This window comes from Sinocyclocheilus rhinocerous, unplaced genomic scaffold, assembly GCF_001515625.1.
Source record: "Sinocyclocheilus rhinocerous isolate Xijiao unplaced genomic scaffold, SAMN03320098_v1.1 scaffold3243, whole genome shotgun sequence".
Classification (NCBI taxonomy): domain Eukaryota; kingdom Metazoa; phylum Chordata; class Actinopteri; order Cypriniformes; family Cyprinidae; genus Sinocyclocheilus; species Sinocyclocheilus rhinocerous.
Genome location: NW_015636692.1, coordinates 143,826 through 160,878, shown reverse-complemented (window position 1 = coordinate 160,878; position 17,053 = coordinate 143,826). Strand labels below are relative to the sequence as shown.

At 42.0% G+C, this 17,053-nt stretch overlaps 1 protein-coding gene and 2 long non-coding RNA genes across 3 annotated transcripts in view; 1 reads left to right on the top strand and 2 right to left on the bottom strand.

The window, feature by feature from the left end:
- The window catches only part of LOC107748031 (uncharacterized), a 26,153-nt gene extending 22,949 nt beyond the window's left edge, over window positions 1-3,204 (bottom strand). Inside the window, exon 1 of the long non-coding RNA XR_001640871.1 lies at window positions 3,194-3,204. This is a non-coding gene — a long non-coding RNA (uncharacterized LOC107748031). The remainder of the gene's footprint in view (window positions 1-3,193) is intronic.
- A 3,439-nt stretch (window positions 3,205-6,643) lies between these two features.
- Window positions 6,644-17,053, bottom strand: part of LOC107748029 (butyrophilin-like protein 2) — a 49,646-nt gene continuing 39,236 nt past the window's right edge. The window contains exons 7-13 of the mRNA XM_016562677.1: window positions 14,868-15,154; window positions 13,581-13,874; window positions 9,311-9,421; window positions 9,195-9,215; window positions 8,582-8,620; window positions 7,890-7,931; window positions 6,644-7,784 (exon numbers count right to left, since the gene is read on the bottom strand). Of these exons, the coding sequence (XP_016418163.1) occupies window positions 7,213-7,784; window positions 7,890-7,931; window positions 8,582-8,620; window positions 9,195-9,215; window positions 9,311-9,421; window positions 13,581-13,874; window positions 14,868-15,154 (1,366 nt within the window). The 3' untranslated portion in view covers window positions 6,644-7,212. The remainder of the gene's footprint in view (window positions 7,785-7,889; window positions 7,932-8,581; window positions 8,621-9,194; window positions 9,216-9,310; window positions 9,422-13,580; window positions 13,875-14,867; window positions 15,155-17,053) is intronic.
- LOC107748030 (uncharacterized) overlaps window positions 10,089-17,053 on the top strand; it is a 15,978-nt gene continuing 9,013 nt past the window's right edge. The window contains exons 1-2 of the long non-coding RNA XR_001640870.1: window positions 10,089-10,602; window positions 11,371-11,373. This is a non-coding gene — a long non-coding RNA (uncharacterized LOC107748030). The remainder of the gene's footprint in view (window positions 10,603-11,370; window positions 11,374-17,053) is intronic.

Genomic DNA, 17,053 nt, shown 5'->3' with positions numbered 1-17,053 from the left:
AATACACAACATAATGTTCTTTTTAGCAACGTCATATGACCCCTTTAAATTAAAATGCCTAAAGCTAAACTTCCCTTGTATTCACATTTCTAAACCTGTTGTCCAACAAAAGAGAACATTATAACCTTTTTACTCCACAACACCAGTCAAATGCTTCCTTTTGTGATGTGATGTGGCTTCTTGTCACAGAATGAGGCAGAAAATATGTTCCATAGGCTACTTTAAAAAGAATACATCGATTAGCAATAGATTATATATATATACTTAATTATGATGAAAATACCAGAGATGGCTTGAATAACACAGATAAACTATATTGTCGCAGTCGAGTGTTTATTGTCTTTGTTTTATCATTCAAAACGTTTATATGTTCTGTTTACTCAGTTGCAGCTATAATTTGTCCATGTTGTCCATGTAAGGGATTTCCTGGAGGGTCATGAGTTCCGCTACTTCTGTGACTGGATGTTGTGCGAGGGAACCGACATCATGTGTTTATAGTGCTAATGGAAAATCCATCATTTTTGGGGGAATTTTTATTTATTTATTTTTTAATATGTATCGGTTTAGGCACCGGAACCATTTTAAAAGTATTGATTTGGCACCGGTATCGAAAAAAAACCAAACGATACCCAACCCTAGTCCAGGTGATATGTGCAAAATTTAAGGTGATATGTTCACTTTTTCATAAAAGCATGAAACTTGGTACTCTTGTACAGTTTGGGGCCCTGAACATTTTCAGAAATTGAGCCATCGCAAAAACACCTTGTGGTTGCCATGGCGGCCGTTTTACTTTCCGCCATTACCAAATGGACCACAAAACCAGTCATAAGGGTAAATTTTTCGAAATAAATAATCTTTCCATGGAATCTGAGGGCGCAAAAAAATCAGAATATTGAGAAAATCGCCTTTAAAGTTGTTCCAAATGAAGTTCTTAGCTATGCATATTACTAATCAAAAATTAAGTTTTGATATATTTACGGTAAGAAATTTACTAAATATCTTCATGGAACATGATCTTTACTTAATATCCTAATGATTTTTGGCATAAAAGAAAAATCTATAATTTTGACCCATACAATGTATTGTTGGCTATTGCTACAAATATACCCCAGCGACTTAACACTGCTTTTGTGCTCCAGGGTCACATATTATGTATTTTGTGTCATATCTTCTGAATCAAACATGATAAAACAGAAAAGGTGATGTCTGCCCATATATTTTGATGGTCAAGGATTACAATGATACCATATGCAACAACATAAACTGTTCAGGTGAATAGTTAATGGTGAAATCAGTGACGTGAGAAGGAAATCACAGTATGACAGCATCTACAATAGTCCATATTATGGTTATTTATTTTCTCTTTCTTTGATAATTGACTAATATTTTATTCAGTAATACAATATTGTTTTCAAGAATACAATTACATATTTCAGAGACATAAACAAAATCCTCTCATGTAAATATATCTTTACTTATCTCTCAGGCAGAGTCAGGTAGGCGGTTGCGCGTAAGTGTTTGCTTAATACATTGTTTCTGTTTAGATTTTTATTTGCTGTTAAGAATGGTTATTTCATTTACTATTTCTATTTGTATTTTGATTGCACATATCTGTAATTACAATAAAAGCCATCGGCTAAGAAGTAGCTTTTGATATTTGTATTGCTTGTTTACTGCACTTAAGTGGCGAACTGTCCCGCAGTAGTTTCGATTTGAGCCATTCGCATGCTATAGGTTTTTGGTGTGCTAATTGTTAAGGTGTCCACAGCTGTATTCACTCAAGAGTTGATAAACTGTGCATTTATTTGTTACCTGTGCACTGACGTGGAATACCTGTGACTCTACCAGTGCAACTCCATCGAGCAAGGACACCGACAAGGCACTTAAGTATCTTTTATTTTCCTTTCGGCACACACTCTCCTTACACCTTTTTTCCCCCACATCTATCATGTGTTTCCAATACATTCCTGTTTTTTCTCAACAATGCTCTAACGCAGACAGCAATGCAATCTTGCTAACCTTCGTCCTATCTACACCTCTTCTACTGCACCCATCTCTTTTTCCTGTGGGTCTCTGGAATTGTCAGTCAGCTGTCAACAATGACTTCATTCCAGCCACTGTTTCTCAGTCTACTCTTAGTATCTCAGACTTTAATGGGACCTGGATTCGTCCGGAAGGCTCAGCAACCCCTGCTGATCTACTACTGCTTCTTCGTGAACATTGGACCAAACTCAGTTCAGCAGAGACAGAATGGCACAAATCAAAAGATACATCTGACCTGAGTATATATATCAGTCTTTGTTTTTTTTTTTATCTTTCTCTGTTAAAGTCCGTGCTGTCAAATCTTCATATTTCCACAACAAGATCAACAGCGCTTCAGACACACGTAATCTCTTCAAAACATTCAATTCTCTCCTCTGTCCCCACCACCACCTCTTTAACTGCTGATAATTTTGCTGCATTCTTCACAGACAAAACTAAAACCATCAGCAGTCAGTTCTCAGCTCCACACACAGGAACCACATCCACTGCTAAAACTCTCCTCTCCTCCTTCTGTCCCCTCACTGAGGCAGAAGTATCTAAATTTCTCTTTGCCAGCCATCCTACAACAAGCCCTCTAGACCCAATCTCCTCACACCTTCTCCAAGCTATCTCTTCTACGATTCTACCAGCACTCACACATATCATCAACACATCTCTTTTCACAGGCATTTTCCCCACCGCATTCAAGCAGGCTCGGGTAACCCTACTACTTAAAAAACCTACATTAAACACTTCACTTGTAGACATTACCGCGGGAAGTAGGGGGGCTGAGGGTGCTGCAGCACCCCCTGGAGTGTAGCCCATGAAAAAATGGGGGTGCTGGGGGGTGCGGTGTTAAAAATAAATGAATGAACGATTTGTAACAAAATAAATAAATAAAATGTATTTTTATTAATTTGTATATTCAATAAAATTCATTGAAAAAAGTAGCCTAAGCCTGACAAGAAGCAACGGTTAAACATGAGTTAAGTTAAATAAAATTGACTGTGAAAGTCGTTTCAACTTATTAAACTGACTTATAAGTTATATAAGTCATATATATTTTTTTTTTATAAAAAAAAATCATTTTGTTGCCATGATTTTTTGATTATATTATTACCTGTAACATGTCTGTGCCGTAACCAAATTAAGAATTAACGACCATTTCTACAGACATGGCAAAGAGACAGCAGAGAAAGAGCGAGAGCGTTTAACTCCGCAACAAATCTCGCATTCTCACATCTGTAGCGCTTATTTTGATCTTTAACGTTAGGCCTTTCCTATTCTTGAAACAAAATTAATGCTTAATGGTTGATTCAATATTACTCTTAATGAAAAAACACACACACACAACATCAGCAATGCTACAATGTCAAAGTCGCTTATTAATCATAAAACTTTTGTGAACAGAATGAACAAGACTGATATGCCCGCGTTGTAACACAAACAAATGAAAGATTTTTGAATTTTCCCCTTACTTAAACAAATGCTTATGGCTCATTATTATTAATGGGAAAAACATAGGCTATACAATAAAATAGTACAATGACATATTCACCTATAATAAACTTTGAACTTTTATTAACAAAATGAATAAGGATATGTTTTACCCGCGTTTAACACAAATAAATATGGATTTCCCCTTAGGCTAAAACGATTGTATAGTTTGTGGTTTATCTTATTAATTAAAACACATCAGCCATAAAATAGTACAATGGCAAATGCGCATATATTAAACATCTAACTTTGATTAACAAAATGATAAGATGGATATAGCCTTGCGTTGTAACTCAAATGGCCTAAATAATGTATTTCCCCTTATTTAAAACGAATGCAGTTTGTGGTTCACTTTTTTTTTTTTTATGAAAAACCAACAACAGTAAAAACACTCACTTATATTAAACGAAGTTTTATTAACAAAAGTTGCGCTTTTGGATTCGCTATCATAGTGTCATCACTCTTGCCACATGACCCACCCCCCCCAAACCTGTCTCTCTTCTTCCATTCATATCAAAAACACTTGAATGAGTTGTTTCAACCAGGTATCATTATTTCTTTAACAGCATAACCAGCTGGACATTAACCAATCAGGTTTCAGAAGCAGCAATTAAACTGAGACTGTGTTACTGTCGGTCACTGAAGCCCTGCAGATTGCAAAAGCTGATTCAAGATCATGTGTTCTCATTCTGCTGGATCTTTCTGCCGCTTTTGACACTGTAAATCATCAGATCCTCCTGTCCACCCTCTCATCACTGGGCATCACAAGAACTGCATTTCATTGGTTTGAATCCTATCTCACAGGTGGGTCTTTCAGGGTGGCCTGGGGAGGAGAGGTATATAAAGCAAATCATCTGGTCACTGGGGTTCCTCAGGGATCAGTTCTTGGACCCCACCTCTTCTCTATATACACTACATCACTGGGTCCCATCATACAGGCACATGGCTTCTCCTACCATTGCTATGCTGATGACACACAGCTCTATCTCTCATTTCAACCAGATGATCCAACGGTAGCCGCTCGGATCTCAGGCTGTCTGGCGGACATCTCGGCATGGATGAAAGAACATCACCTACAGCTCAACTTGGCAAAGACTGAGCTTCTTGTCTTCCCTGCCACTCCAACTCTACAGCATGATTTCACCATCCAGCTAGGTTTATCAACAATTACCCCATCAAGTTCAGTCAGAAATTTTGGTGTAATCTTTGATGATCAGCTGACCTTCAAGGACCTCATTGCAAAGACTGCCCGATCTTGCAGATTTGCATTGCACAACATCAGAAAGATCAGGCCCTTTCTAACGGAGCATGCTGCACAACTTCTTGTCCAGGCCCTTGCCATTTCTAGGCTGGACTACTGCAGTATCTTTCATTTCAACCAGATGATCCAACGGTAGCTGCACGGATCTCAGGCTGCCTGGCGGACATCTCGGCATGGATGAAAGAATATCACCTACAGCTCAACCTGGCAAAGACTGAGTTTCTTGTCTTCCCTGCCACTCCAAGTCTACAGTATGATTTCTCCATCCAGCTAGGTTCTTCTACAATTACCCCATCAACTTCGGTCAGAAATCTTGGTATATTCTTTGATGACCAGCTGACCTTCAAAGACCACAATGCAAAGACAGCTCGATCTTGCAGATTTGCATTGCACAACATCAGAAAGATCAGGCCCTTTCTAACGGAGCATGCTGCACAACTTCTTGTCCAGGCCCTTGCCATTTCTAGGCTGGACTACTGCAGTGCTCTTCTGGCTGGACTTCCATCAAGCACAATCAGACCTCTACAAATTATTCAGATTGCAGCAGCATGTCTGATCTTGAATGAGCCCAAAATGGCCCAAATAACACCTCTCTTTTTCTCCCTGCACTGGCTTGCATCAAGTTCAAGACATTGATGCTTGCATATAGAACAGCCACAGGCTCAGCACCCGCCTACTTCCACTCACTACTACAAATCTACATCCCCTCCAGAAGCCTGAAATCTAAAAGTGAGCAACGCCTCGTGGTACCATCACAAAGAGGCACAAAATCACTTTCCAGAACATTCTCGTTCACCGTTCCGGGCTGGTGGAATGGTCTTCCCACGCCCATCTGGAATGCCGAATCCCTGACAATTTCAAGTGACAGCTGAAAAACTCATCTCTCTTTTGTCAACATTTGAGTGCACCCTAATTTAATAAAAAGAACCTTCACTTTCACTTTCATTAATCCCTCCCTGTTCTAGCTTGTACTAATATGAGCGATGTCTAAAACTTTGTATTTCGAGCACTTCCTGTGTTTATTTGCCTCTTTATGATTATTTGGATAAAAGTGTCTGCTAAATGAATAAATGTAGAGTCTGGCAGAGTGTTGACTGTTAGCAAGGTGACAGTAGAGTGACAGTTCATCAAGAAGGAAGGCTGCACTGAGAAGTATCAAAGACTGTAGAAAACCCAAGACGTGTCACTTGAACAGTTTTGAATGGGGGAATAATGCAACGCTCAATATGGCTGCTCTATAGAAGGAAGCCCCGCCTTCTGATTAAAAGAGCCAATCGCTATTTGGTAAAGTCAGCACGTCACTGCAGCTGCCATTACAAGCCCCGGTTGCTATAGAAATAGTCAGCGTTCTGGAGACGCGCGTTTAGGACTGTGCAGGCGCACTGGCTGGTCTAGCCTGAAAAATACGTATTTTTTACGCTATTTGAGCAAAAGAAACGACATTGATGAGACAGTTGTCAGATTTCATTGGTGAGTTCAAATATGAAATGTATTCGTAATCTTGGTGAACAGTTTTGGAGAATTTGATGTTTCCCCATTCAAAGATATAGAAGCTGCACTTGCATGCCCGAGCTGCGTTTCAAAGATGGCCGCCGAGTGACATGTCTTGTCTTAAAGGGACTTTGGAAGTATCAACTGAAATAAATGCTTCCCCCTTGTGGACACTAACATAATAGGCAACTCTGGCCCCAGAGAGTGATTGTAAATTAAGTTCACAGGAAATATGCTTGAAATTTAATTCTGCATCTTCTCAGATACTGTGATTTCATTGTAATTCTTATCACAACATCACTGAATTCACCATTAACTATTCACCTCAACAGTTTATGTTGTTGTATATGATATCATTGTAATCCTTGACCATAAAAACATAGGGGTAGACATTCTCATTAAAGATTAATCTTGCTGGATTAATTGTAAAGGTTCAAAACCTTATTTTACCATCATCTTCCTCAGGGGTCTTTATCCCTGTTGTTGTAGCTACTGTAGGCAGAAGTTTTCAAACACACCTCCATGCACACATTTTGGTTAGGACTGGCTCCCATGTTGTTTGCATCAGGTAGGGAAAGTTGTTTTGTGTTACGTCGGATGATTAAAAAATAAAACCCCTACACTGGCCGTGTTAGTTGTTTAGTTAGTTTGATTAGGAGTATCGTTGGTCGAAACAAGGGAGGATTCAAATTTGCAGCACTTTGATTTGATGTTGTCATGTGACACTGTAGGATTCCCACTGGGAATCAAACCTACTCTTAAAAATTATGTTGTCTGAACCATACCAGTAAATTTTAATAGATTTTTTGTAGTTTGTAGGTTTTCATACATCAGGTATTTTTTATGCATGTATGTCCTTCTGATTAAACTGCATTAGTCAGTCAGGCGTCTAAGCTGTTATTACTCAGTAAAGGCTGACAGGATTCAGCTGATTCTACAGGTTATGGATCATCACTGGACTCTACAGCTAATTCTGCAGGTTTTGGACAATCCAGGATTCTAAGTGGACTTGGATCACCTGCACCAGGATTGAAGAGAGGAACGACTGATTCAGAGAATCTGCTGCTGATGGTCAGGAGATGTGTACTCTCTTTGACGTTGTAAAATGACAGCAGACCGTCATCATAATCGAACAGAACTCCCAGTCGTTCAGGTCTCGGTGTCAGTGAGAATCTAATCGATGGTTCAGTGTTGGTGTAAAAGCCATGAGGACCGTCTGAACACAAGAACCAGAAACCGTTTGATGGAGTTAAAGCAGATCTGTCTCTTGCAGTAAAATGTCCATGTTTCACCACACCAATTATCCAGAAGTTTTTGGGAGGATTAGGTGAATGTGCCAGCTCTACCTCCCAATAGTGACGACCAGAGGTGAATCTTTGGGCTCCAAATGCACATAATTGAAATGGAAATCCCTCTCCAGTGTGCTGATAATCTTCACTGTCCCTCACGGTTTTACAGTCCTTAGAAACCTTCAGATCTGGATGTGAATGCTCACGGTCAATAGTGATCTCAACTGTGAGAAATAAATACATGAGCAACAGTTATTAATCCTCATGTATATGAGATGATGTTCACACATGATGAAATATATGCATATATAACTGAGATGACGTCATACCTGCATGTTTCCTCAGTTCTTCTATATTAACGTCTCCCGCAACTAAAATGAACAACAAATTATCTGAGATTTTAGATGGGGGAAAAAATTATAGCTGTAGTTAACAACCTCTAAAGTTATCAGTATCTAACAAAAAATGAGTATAATAGTCCAATATGAGAAGTGAATGATGCTTATGTGACTGTGGGAGTGTTGCAGATGAATCCATGCATTATGATAATTTTACATATTGAAGTTATACATTTGATTTTATTCACATTATGTTCTGTTAGACACATAGCATTTGCATAAAAAAATGTTTACGAGGGCTGTCCGGAAAGTTCCCAGAGACAAAAATAGAGACTTTTATCGAAGAAGATACAAAATTCAAGAAACATTTTACATAGGACAATCAACAGTTGCCCATACATTTTCATCTCATTTTTCTTTCTTTTTTTCATATTACATGGCTGGATACTTTCCGGACAGCCCTTGTATACTGTATTTGCAGTAGTTTGTAAAATATACATGTAGAATTACAAAACTGACTGTTTTGTTTTTTTGTCCATTTTATTTCCACTCTCACCTACTCCATTATTCCACTGAGAGTCACCAAAACCTGTTATGCTTTTTGTTTTCTGCTGCAATATGCATGTAGATGTTTATGTCAGCAGTTACAGTTCTTATAGCAAAGACCAAACATCTTCAAATACCTTCTTTTATCAGTCTCTCCAGAGTTTCCTCCTCACAAACTGAAATGAGAGAAAATATCAGCGGAAAGTTTAATTATCTGCTTCACAAATACTCCAGACTTTGTAAACCACATTACATTTGAACCCTTTCAGGCAGAGAGACAAAGTTTGTTTCAGATATTCTTTTATATTGCTGTTAACAGGCAACACACTAAATCATTTTATTTCATGATTCTTTAATTTATTTAAATTAATCTCAGAATGGTTTCCATCTCTCCTGCCATGTGATCTGATCTTACTCTGAAAGCACTGTGAGTTTTGTGTGTAACCAGCACAATACAAATGCATAGTGTTTAATGCCCAAGACAAGAACATTTCCCTTGTAAAATTTATTTTATAGTAATATTATTGAATGTATAGAAGTCAATTCAGTTTAACTGGTAACTATTTCAGAAGCACCATCAGCAGCTTTTGTGTGCTTTCCCCTAAAAAACAGATATGAATAAAATAGAAAGATTTCTGTTTTAAAATATAGAGATGAGAAAGTACTTTTTTAAATTTTTTCCCCAGTTAACCACTGCCTGAAAGGATTCATGACTGTGTTCTGATGCTAAATGAAGTTCATGTTACTTACTTTCTTTAGCTGGTTTCTTTCCTGCAGAACAGATAAAAAATATCAACACATGAGATATGCATGAAACAAAAACCTGCTGATAACCATATCTTTAAAATCTTTCAGCCAGATTGTACCTGTTAGTTTGTCTCTGTATTTGTAGAGGATCAGCCCAACCAAACCCAGAAGAGCACAGATGAGAACGGAGAAGAAAAGAGCCTTCCATGTACCTGATGAATCTGATGGATCTGAGAATTAGAAACCAGATGAATCTAAACACCTTCAAAATATATAAACCAATTACAGTAAAGTAGAAACATATTTTTAAAATTCTTTTAAAATAAAAATGCTGTTTGCAACCCATGTATCTTCTAAAACAGGATTGAGAACATCTCGGTTACGTATGTAATTTTCAACACCATCAACATCAATTCCATGTGACAGTATTAAATCTAGAGTATGATTTAATACTGAAATCTAGAGTATGATTTAATACTGAAGGAGGGAACAGAGACGTCACGTCGGTGATCGACGAATTGGGATCTCGCTTTGAGAGACCAATCCATCTAGAGTGTAAACTAAACAAGCCAATGCACATTGGCATGCGATGATTGCATCCAGCTGCCGCTGATCACAGCGTGAGTATAAAAAGGCAGCCGGTGCAACGCATACCAGGTTTTCAGGTGACCTGGCCGCTCAGCGGTGGTACAGCAGCCATGGCTGACGGGACGTGACGTCTCCATTCCCTTCTTCAGGGAACGAGGGTTACATACGTAACCGAGACATTCCATTTCAGTCGGTCACTATGAGTCACGTCGTGACTGACGAATTGGGATCCCTACCAAAGCACCATGGATGCTGCCCCTTCCAGTGTCCTGTGCGAACCTCCTGCGCCCCTTTTTGGTGTAGGCCGGGGCTCGCAACAAGAAGACCAGTCACTGTTGTCATAGCACTACCCAGTCAGTGGGATTGGATAAAACTGGGAAAATGAAACATACCCGTTCCAACTCCATACCGAGAAAAGGCATTCCCCTCTGCCGGCCTCCGTGGCAGACAAAGAGCTGGTCTGAGGTCCTAAAGCTTTGTGTCCAGTCTCCGGTCTATCTCAAGGCTTGGACAGGACAAAGCAAAGCTAGGGCTGGCTAAAGCATGACCCTGATCGGGCATCTCTGTTGGGTCTTCTCGGCGAGAAGAACACCACTTGACGAACAGGTTCCATTTCAAGGCATGAGCGTGTCTCGTAGACAGTGCTCTTGCCGAAGTGGTGTAAACTACCTCCTGGGGTAGTTCACCTAGAACCTCCACGTCCCGTCCAGGGACCAGACATGAAGTCTCCAGAGGTCTGGACGTGGGTGCCACAGAGTGCCCCATCTATGAGTCAGTAGTTCCTTCCTCAGAGGAATCTGTCAGGGAGGGGCTGTCATGAGGAGTTTGTAACGCAAGTGTTACTGAACATGTACCGAGTAAAATATTACTGAAAATTGATTAGTAATGCCTTACACTACTGCGTTACAGCAAAAAGTAATCCGTTACTGTAATGCATTACTTTTGTAACGTGTTACTCCCAACACTGGTGGCGGGCGAGTTGCGGCATGCGACAGGAACATAGACCACCTTGCCGGTTTATGTACACAACGGCTCGTCCAAACCGCCGACACTGCGTGCCCATTGTACATGGCCCCCCAGCCAGTGGTGGAGGCATCCGTGTAAACCACAGCATGCCTGGAGACCTGTTCCAGGGGCACTCCTGCCCGGAGAAACGTGAGGTCTGACCACGTGGTGAAGGTTTGGTGGTAGGCCGGTGTGACTTGGACCCGGTGAGTGCCGCACTGCCACGCCCATCTCGGGACTCGGCCATGAAGCCAGTGTTGAAGCGGTCTCATATGAAGCAGCCCCAGCGGCGTGACTGCCGCTGCAGCTGTCATATGCCCCAGGAGCCTCTGAAACTGTTTCAGTGGGACCGCCGTACTGCTCTTGAACATATTCAGGCAGTTCAACACCGACTGAGCATGTCCCTGCGTGAGGTGTGCTTGACTGAATCCAACTCCATACCGAGAAAAGAGATCCTCTGCGTCGAGGAGAGTTTGCTCTTTTCCCAGTTGACCTGAAGGCTTAACCGGCTAAGGTGCGAGAGCACCAAGTCCCTGTGTTCGCACAACTGATCCTGAGACTGAGCTAGTATGAGCCAGTCGTCGAGGTAGTTGAGAATGCGAATGCCCTGCTCTCTCAGGGGAACAAGGGCTGCCCCTTTCGTGAAGCCCTAACCCTAACTTTCGTGAAGATACGGGGCGACAGGGACAGCCCGGAGGGCAGGACCTTGTACTGATATGCTCGTCCTTTGAATGCGAACTGCAGCAATGGTCTGTGGTGCGAAAGGATCGACACATAAAAATACGCTTCCTTCAGGTCGATCGCTGCAAACCAATCTCGGGGACGGACGCACCCGAAGATGCGTTTCTGCATCAACATCTTGAACGGTAACCAGACGGGTGGAGGCAGCAGCAGCCTGCCGGGGCAGGACATGTCGGATCGCCTCAGTCTGCTCCTGTGCAGCCGAGAACTGCTGGGCCACATTCTCGACTGCGTCGCCGAAGAGGCCGGTCTGGGACACTGGAACCTTGAGGAACCGAACTTGTCGGCGTCCCTCATGTCGGCCAGACACAGCCAGAGATGGCGCTCCTGGACCACAAGTGTGGACATCGCACGACCCAGAGAACACGCAGTGACCTTCGTCGCTTGGAGCGCGAGGACAGTTGCGGTTCGGAGCTCTTTCAGAACTTCCGGATCGTGACCACCCTCGTGCAGGTCCCTCAGTGCTTTAGCCTGAAGAACCTGCAGTAACGCCGTAGCGTGTAAGGCGGAGGCAGCCTCCCCATAGGCCACAAAAGCATCGCCAGACAGAGCAGACGAGTACCTACAGACCCGGGAGGGGAGGCAGCCGGGGCAGGACATGTCGGATCGCCTCAGTCTGCTCCTGTGCAGCCGAGAACTGCTGGGCCACATTCTCGACTGCGTCGCCGAAGAGGCCGGTCTGGGACACTGGAACCTTGAGGAACCGAACTTGTCGGCGTCCCTCATGTCGGCCAGACACAGCCAGAGATGGCGCTCCTGGACCACAAGTGTGGACATCGCACGACCCAGAGAACACGCAGTGACCTTCGTCGCTTGGAGCGCGAGGACAGTTGCGGTTCGGAGCTCTTTCAGAACTTCCGGATCGTGACCACCCTCGTGCAGGGCCCTCAGTGCTTTAGCCTGAAGAACCTGCAGTAACGCCGTAGCGTGTAAGGCGGAGGCAGCCTCCCCATAGGCCACAAAAGCATCGCCAGACAGAGCAGACGAGTACCTACAGACCCGGGAGGGGAGGCACGGTTTGCCCTGCTGGGTGGAGGCAGTATCAGGACACAACTGCATCGCAACCGACCGCTCCACCAGGGGGACCCCCGTATACACCCTAGCTGCACCACCGTCGAGAGTGGTGAGGGAGAAGGAGCTAGCAGGTCGGTTTCCGGCAGAAAAAGGTGCCTTCCACGACCTGGTAAGCCCCCTCATGCACCTACGGGAAGAATGGCACCGGGTCGGGGCGCTGAGAACCAGCGCGGGCCATCCCGAAGAACCAATCGTCCAACCTTGAGGGCTCGGGACACGGTGGAGATTTCCACTCGAGCCCTACCCTCACGGCGGTCCGGGAAAGCATAGCTGTCATTTCCGGATCCGATTCAGGCATTGTTACAGTCCCAGAGGGCAGCAGTGCAGCCGAATCTTCCTCTCCAGAAAGCTCCGGCTCACCGTCTGATGCAGAGATCGACATCCGATCGTCAGGAGGAGCGCCAAAGGATACTGCTAGTACGCTCCTTGCAGAGGGCCCAACACGTTCCTTTGGCAGCTCAACTGGTTGCAGAGTGCACAGGGGAGATGGCCACCTGCAACACAAACAGAGGGTAGTGCAACCTGATGTGTGCAACCCACTCGACACTGGAAACCACCACTGCTAAAGCGCCGTACCGCCAACACCAAGAGCTCTCAAAGAGCGCGCTGAACTCGTTCAGTCTTCTTCTCTCAGTAGAGTAGTCAGGAGCAGAACGATGTGATCGCTCGGCTCCGAAGCGAAAAGTGGGTATGCGTTACACCGGCTGCCTTTTTATGCTCACGCTGTGATCAGCGGCAGCTGGATGCAATCATCATATGCCAATGTGCGTTGGCTCGTTTAGTTTACACTCGAAGTGGATTGGTCTCTCTAAGCGAGATCCCAATTCGTCGGTCACCGACGTGACGTTGAGAGTGACCGACTGAAAGGGAATCATTAAGTTAAGATCACAAGAAGAAAAACTAATGGAAACGACAGGCCTAGCATTCAAGCAAATGTGATCACTTTGTTTGTGGTATCTACAAATATCCATGTTCTCTAACCTGAAGACACGATGCCCTGTATGTGCAGTCTTCCTTCTTTTAACTCTCCAGTTCTGAGAGAGACTGAACATGAGACCAGTTGAGCGTCTGAGAGAGAGACGGCCGTCCAGCTGTGGACAGAGAACATCTCATCTGCTCCACGACTGTGAGACGATCCTCCAGGACGGAAAGCCCTTCCGTCATCTGACGTCCACGAGACGCTGGGCTCTGGATACCAGCCGCGGGACCTGCAGCTGATGTTCACACGCCCATCATCTAGAGGCTTTGGAAACAGGACAGGAGCGGATCCTAAAGCTGACGAGAGGAGGAGAGACAGATGTTCAGATCTTCTCCTGACACAAAAACTACATGCAGGATAATAAGTATACTGTTTAAAACACTGTCTAATGATGTTATGATTTTGAATGTCTTCTCAGGGTCTTGGAACAGTTCAACAGTTCTGTCATCATTTATTCAACCTCCAGTAAACCGATAAGACTCTATACTATACTATACTATAATATATATACTATATATTAGTTGGGCAACAAAAAAATCCACCGATATATTGGCCGATATTTGGCATTTTTGGGCATGTTTTTATATTTGGCTGACAAGTGTTGAATGTTTTGTATCGACAGCAATATGAACTCCAAACTTGTGCAAAAAAGAGACTTTAACAGGATTACAAAATCAAGAAGTTGCTATTTAAAATATAACAGTTAATTTATTTTACAGATTTATCGGTTACATTCACTAACTGTAAGTAACTTTGCAGCTACATGTCAACAAAGTGTTACCTATTTATTTTTATAATTTATTTCTAATTATTTTAGTAAATATTATATACAAAAGAATCCATTGCAGCAATTGTTATGCAAATACAACTAAAATAGTATAATATCATATATACAGTATATCGGTTTATATTGGCCATTGGCCACCCTGCTCTTTATGATATCGGCATCAATATTGTCCATCAAAAAAATCCATATCGGCTGACCACTACAAAAAAGCACTATTATCATAAGAGGAATCCAAATGACTCAAGTTTAACTCGGGTATGCGTACACCATATTTGACGCCATGATTTCAGCATTTTCTGCAAATAACGACGAGTTGAGTCTGTTTCTCACATTAAGCAATCAAAAGACTTGGAATTTAGTCATATGGATGAGTTTTATATCAACAGTCCTCAATGATGATGAGTTTTCATTATGCAGAAGAGCACATGGAGGAGAGAATTTCAAAGTTTGGCTGAACTGTGGCTTTAATGAAGTGTAGATCCTCAGAAAACAGACTACTCACCTGTGATTTTGAGAACTACTTCTCGGCTGTCATATGCACTTTCTCCACTCACGTAACAGCGAAAAGAACCATCATCTTGTACTCTGAGTTTCTCCAGCCGTAGAGAGACGTCTCCATCCTTCAGTCCACCAGACTGATCTGACCGCAGAGCCAAAGAGGTTCGGTTCCTGTACGGTTCCTCCTGGACGTCCTGGAGCTTCCCATGATTATAGAGCAGAACCGGGTTGCTGAACTGATCGTGACGGTACCAGCGGATCTCCAGAGCTTCAGCGTTCTCAGGAGGAGAGATCCAGCAGGGAACAATCACTGTGGATCCCACATGAGCCGCTATAGGATCACCAGGAACCACTACAGTGAGCGACACTGAGAGACACACACACACTCGTTTTAACAGGAATCCTGGCGATCTGGGAATTTTGCATGAGAGCAGAAGATTTCACCACTTGCACAATTTGCGGATTCGCGGCGTTAACAAAACAAAAACTGCTTGTTTTGAAAGTGACTTCTGTACTTCATACATCACTACACTATTGACTGACAATGGATGCTTTTTTGTACACGAAATTTTGCTAATGTAAATGCAACTTTATGGTGATTCTAAATCTTGCAACATTTTCTTTTTTTTTGTGAAAGCAAATAATACTTAATATTCATTACATCTATAGTGCAAAATCTACAAGGCAGGCTGCAGTTCTGGATGTTTTTGAACAACTGATCATTGAGTCCTCCTACTTAAAGGAGTAGTTCACTTACAGAATAAAAAATTCCTGATGATTTACTCTCCCCACTTCATCCAAGATGTTCATGTCTTAATTTCTCGAAAAGAAATTAAGGTTTTTGAGGAAAACATTCCAGGATTTTTCTCCATATAATGGACTTCAATGGGGTCCAACGGGCTGAAGATCCAGTTTCAGTGCAGCTTCAAAGAGCTCTACACGATCCCAGCCGAGGAATAATCCTCTTATCTAGCAAAACTATTGGTAATTTTCTTTTAAAAAAAAAAGTATAGACTTTTAACCACATATGCTCGTCTTGCACTAATTCCGCGATGCACGTCTGCAATTTGGACCTTCAGCCCATTGGTCCCCATTGAAGTCCATTAAAAAATCCTTGAATGTTTTCCTCAAAAACCTCTGTGTTTTCATACATAATTACTAAATTCTTCATTTGATCTTTCACTGATTTTAAACATGCTTGAATCGTTTATTGTTCTCCGATAGTTTGCTCATCATTAGTTCAAACTCTTTGTTCATATAAGTGTTATCTGACTGGCAGAAATGTTGTTTTTAAGGAAGCATCAGCTTGTTATTCTTTTGGGTTCGTGTTGATACTGTCATATGATCATCTTCCATAGGCACAATCTGTATGTAATCTAGTGCAATAATAGAAATTTATCACGTATATGCATAGGCGGAGGGTGAACCAACTCCAAAGCAGCCAAACATCATAAACCTGTCTTTTTAGGCAAGAACCAGGGTGTTATGTAGGCTAATAAAAGTTTAATGGGACTGAATTTGTATTTAATGTGATTACAATTTAATTAAAACAGAAATGTATAATTATATAACATTTCCTTCCCATGGTTATTTAAACGGCGAATAAATTATGTAGGCTACAGAAATGACATTATCAATAACTGATCTATCGCACTCTCAAAAAAACTACCGTTATAATCACTGAAGCTGTCTACACTACGAAATGAATCCCTTTCTTACATTGTACGCAGGGCAGGACTTAGGGGGGCGGGGGCCCCTGGGCTTGAGGTTATGTTTGGGCCCTATACCTACACTACAAATGCCCTCAAATAGAATATCATTATGGAGTAACACAAAATACACAAACATGTGCTTTGAGGTTCATAAATAGTACAATTAATTTGCAAAATGTCTAGGCTATAGTCAAAGTTTAAATGTAATATTAAATATTCATTATAATATAATAAACAGGATGTGTTCTCTCAGTTGAGAGATCAAAACCCTGAAATAACTTTGAGCAACAAAAAACAAAACAAAAAAAAGCCAGAGATGTTGGCTTATTAGTATTATAAAAGTTATTGTCATATCTGTGTCCTCTTATGTCAGGTTGTTATTTAATCAATAAATTAAATCGAATAAAAAGACATGCTGGCTATTAACAATCAAATGAAATCACTATCAACAAAATTCATAGATGGATTGTGCATAAAT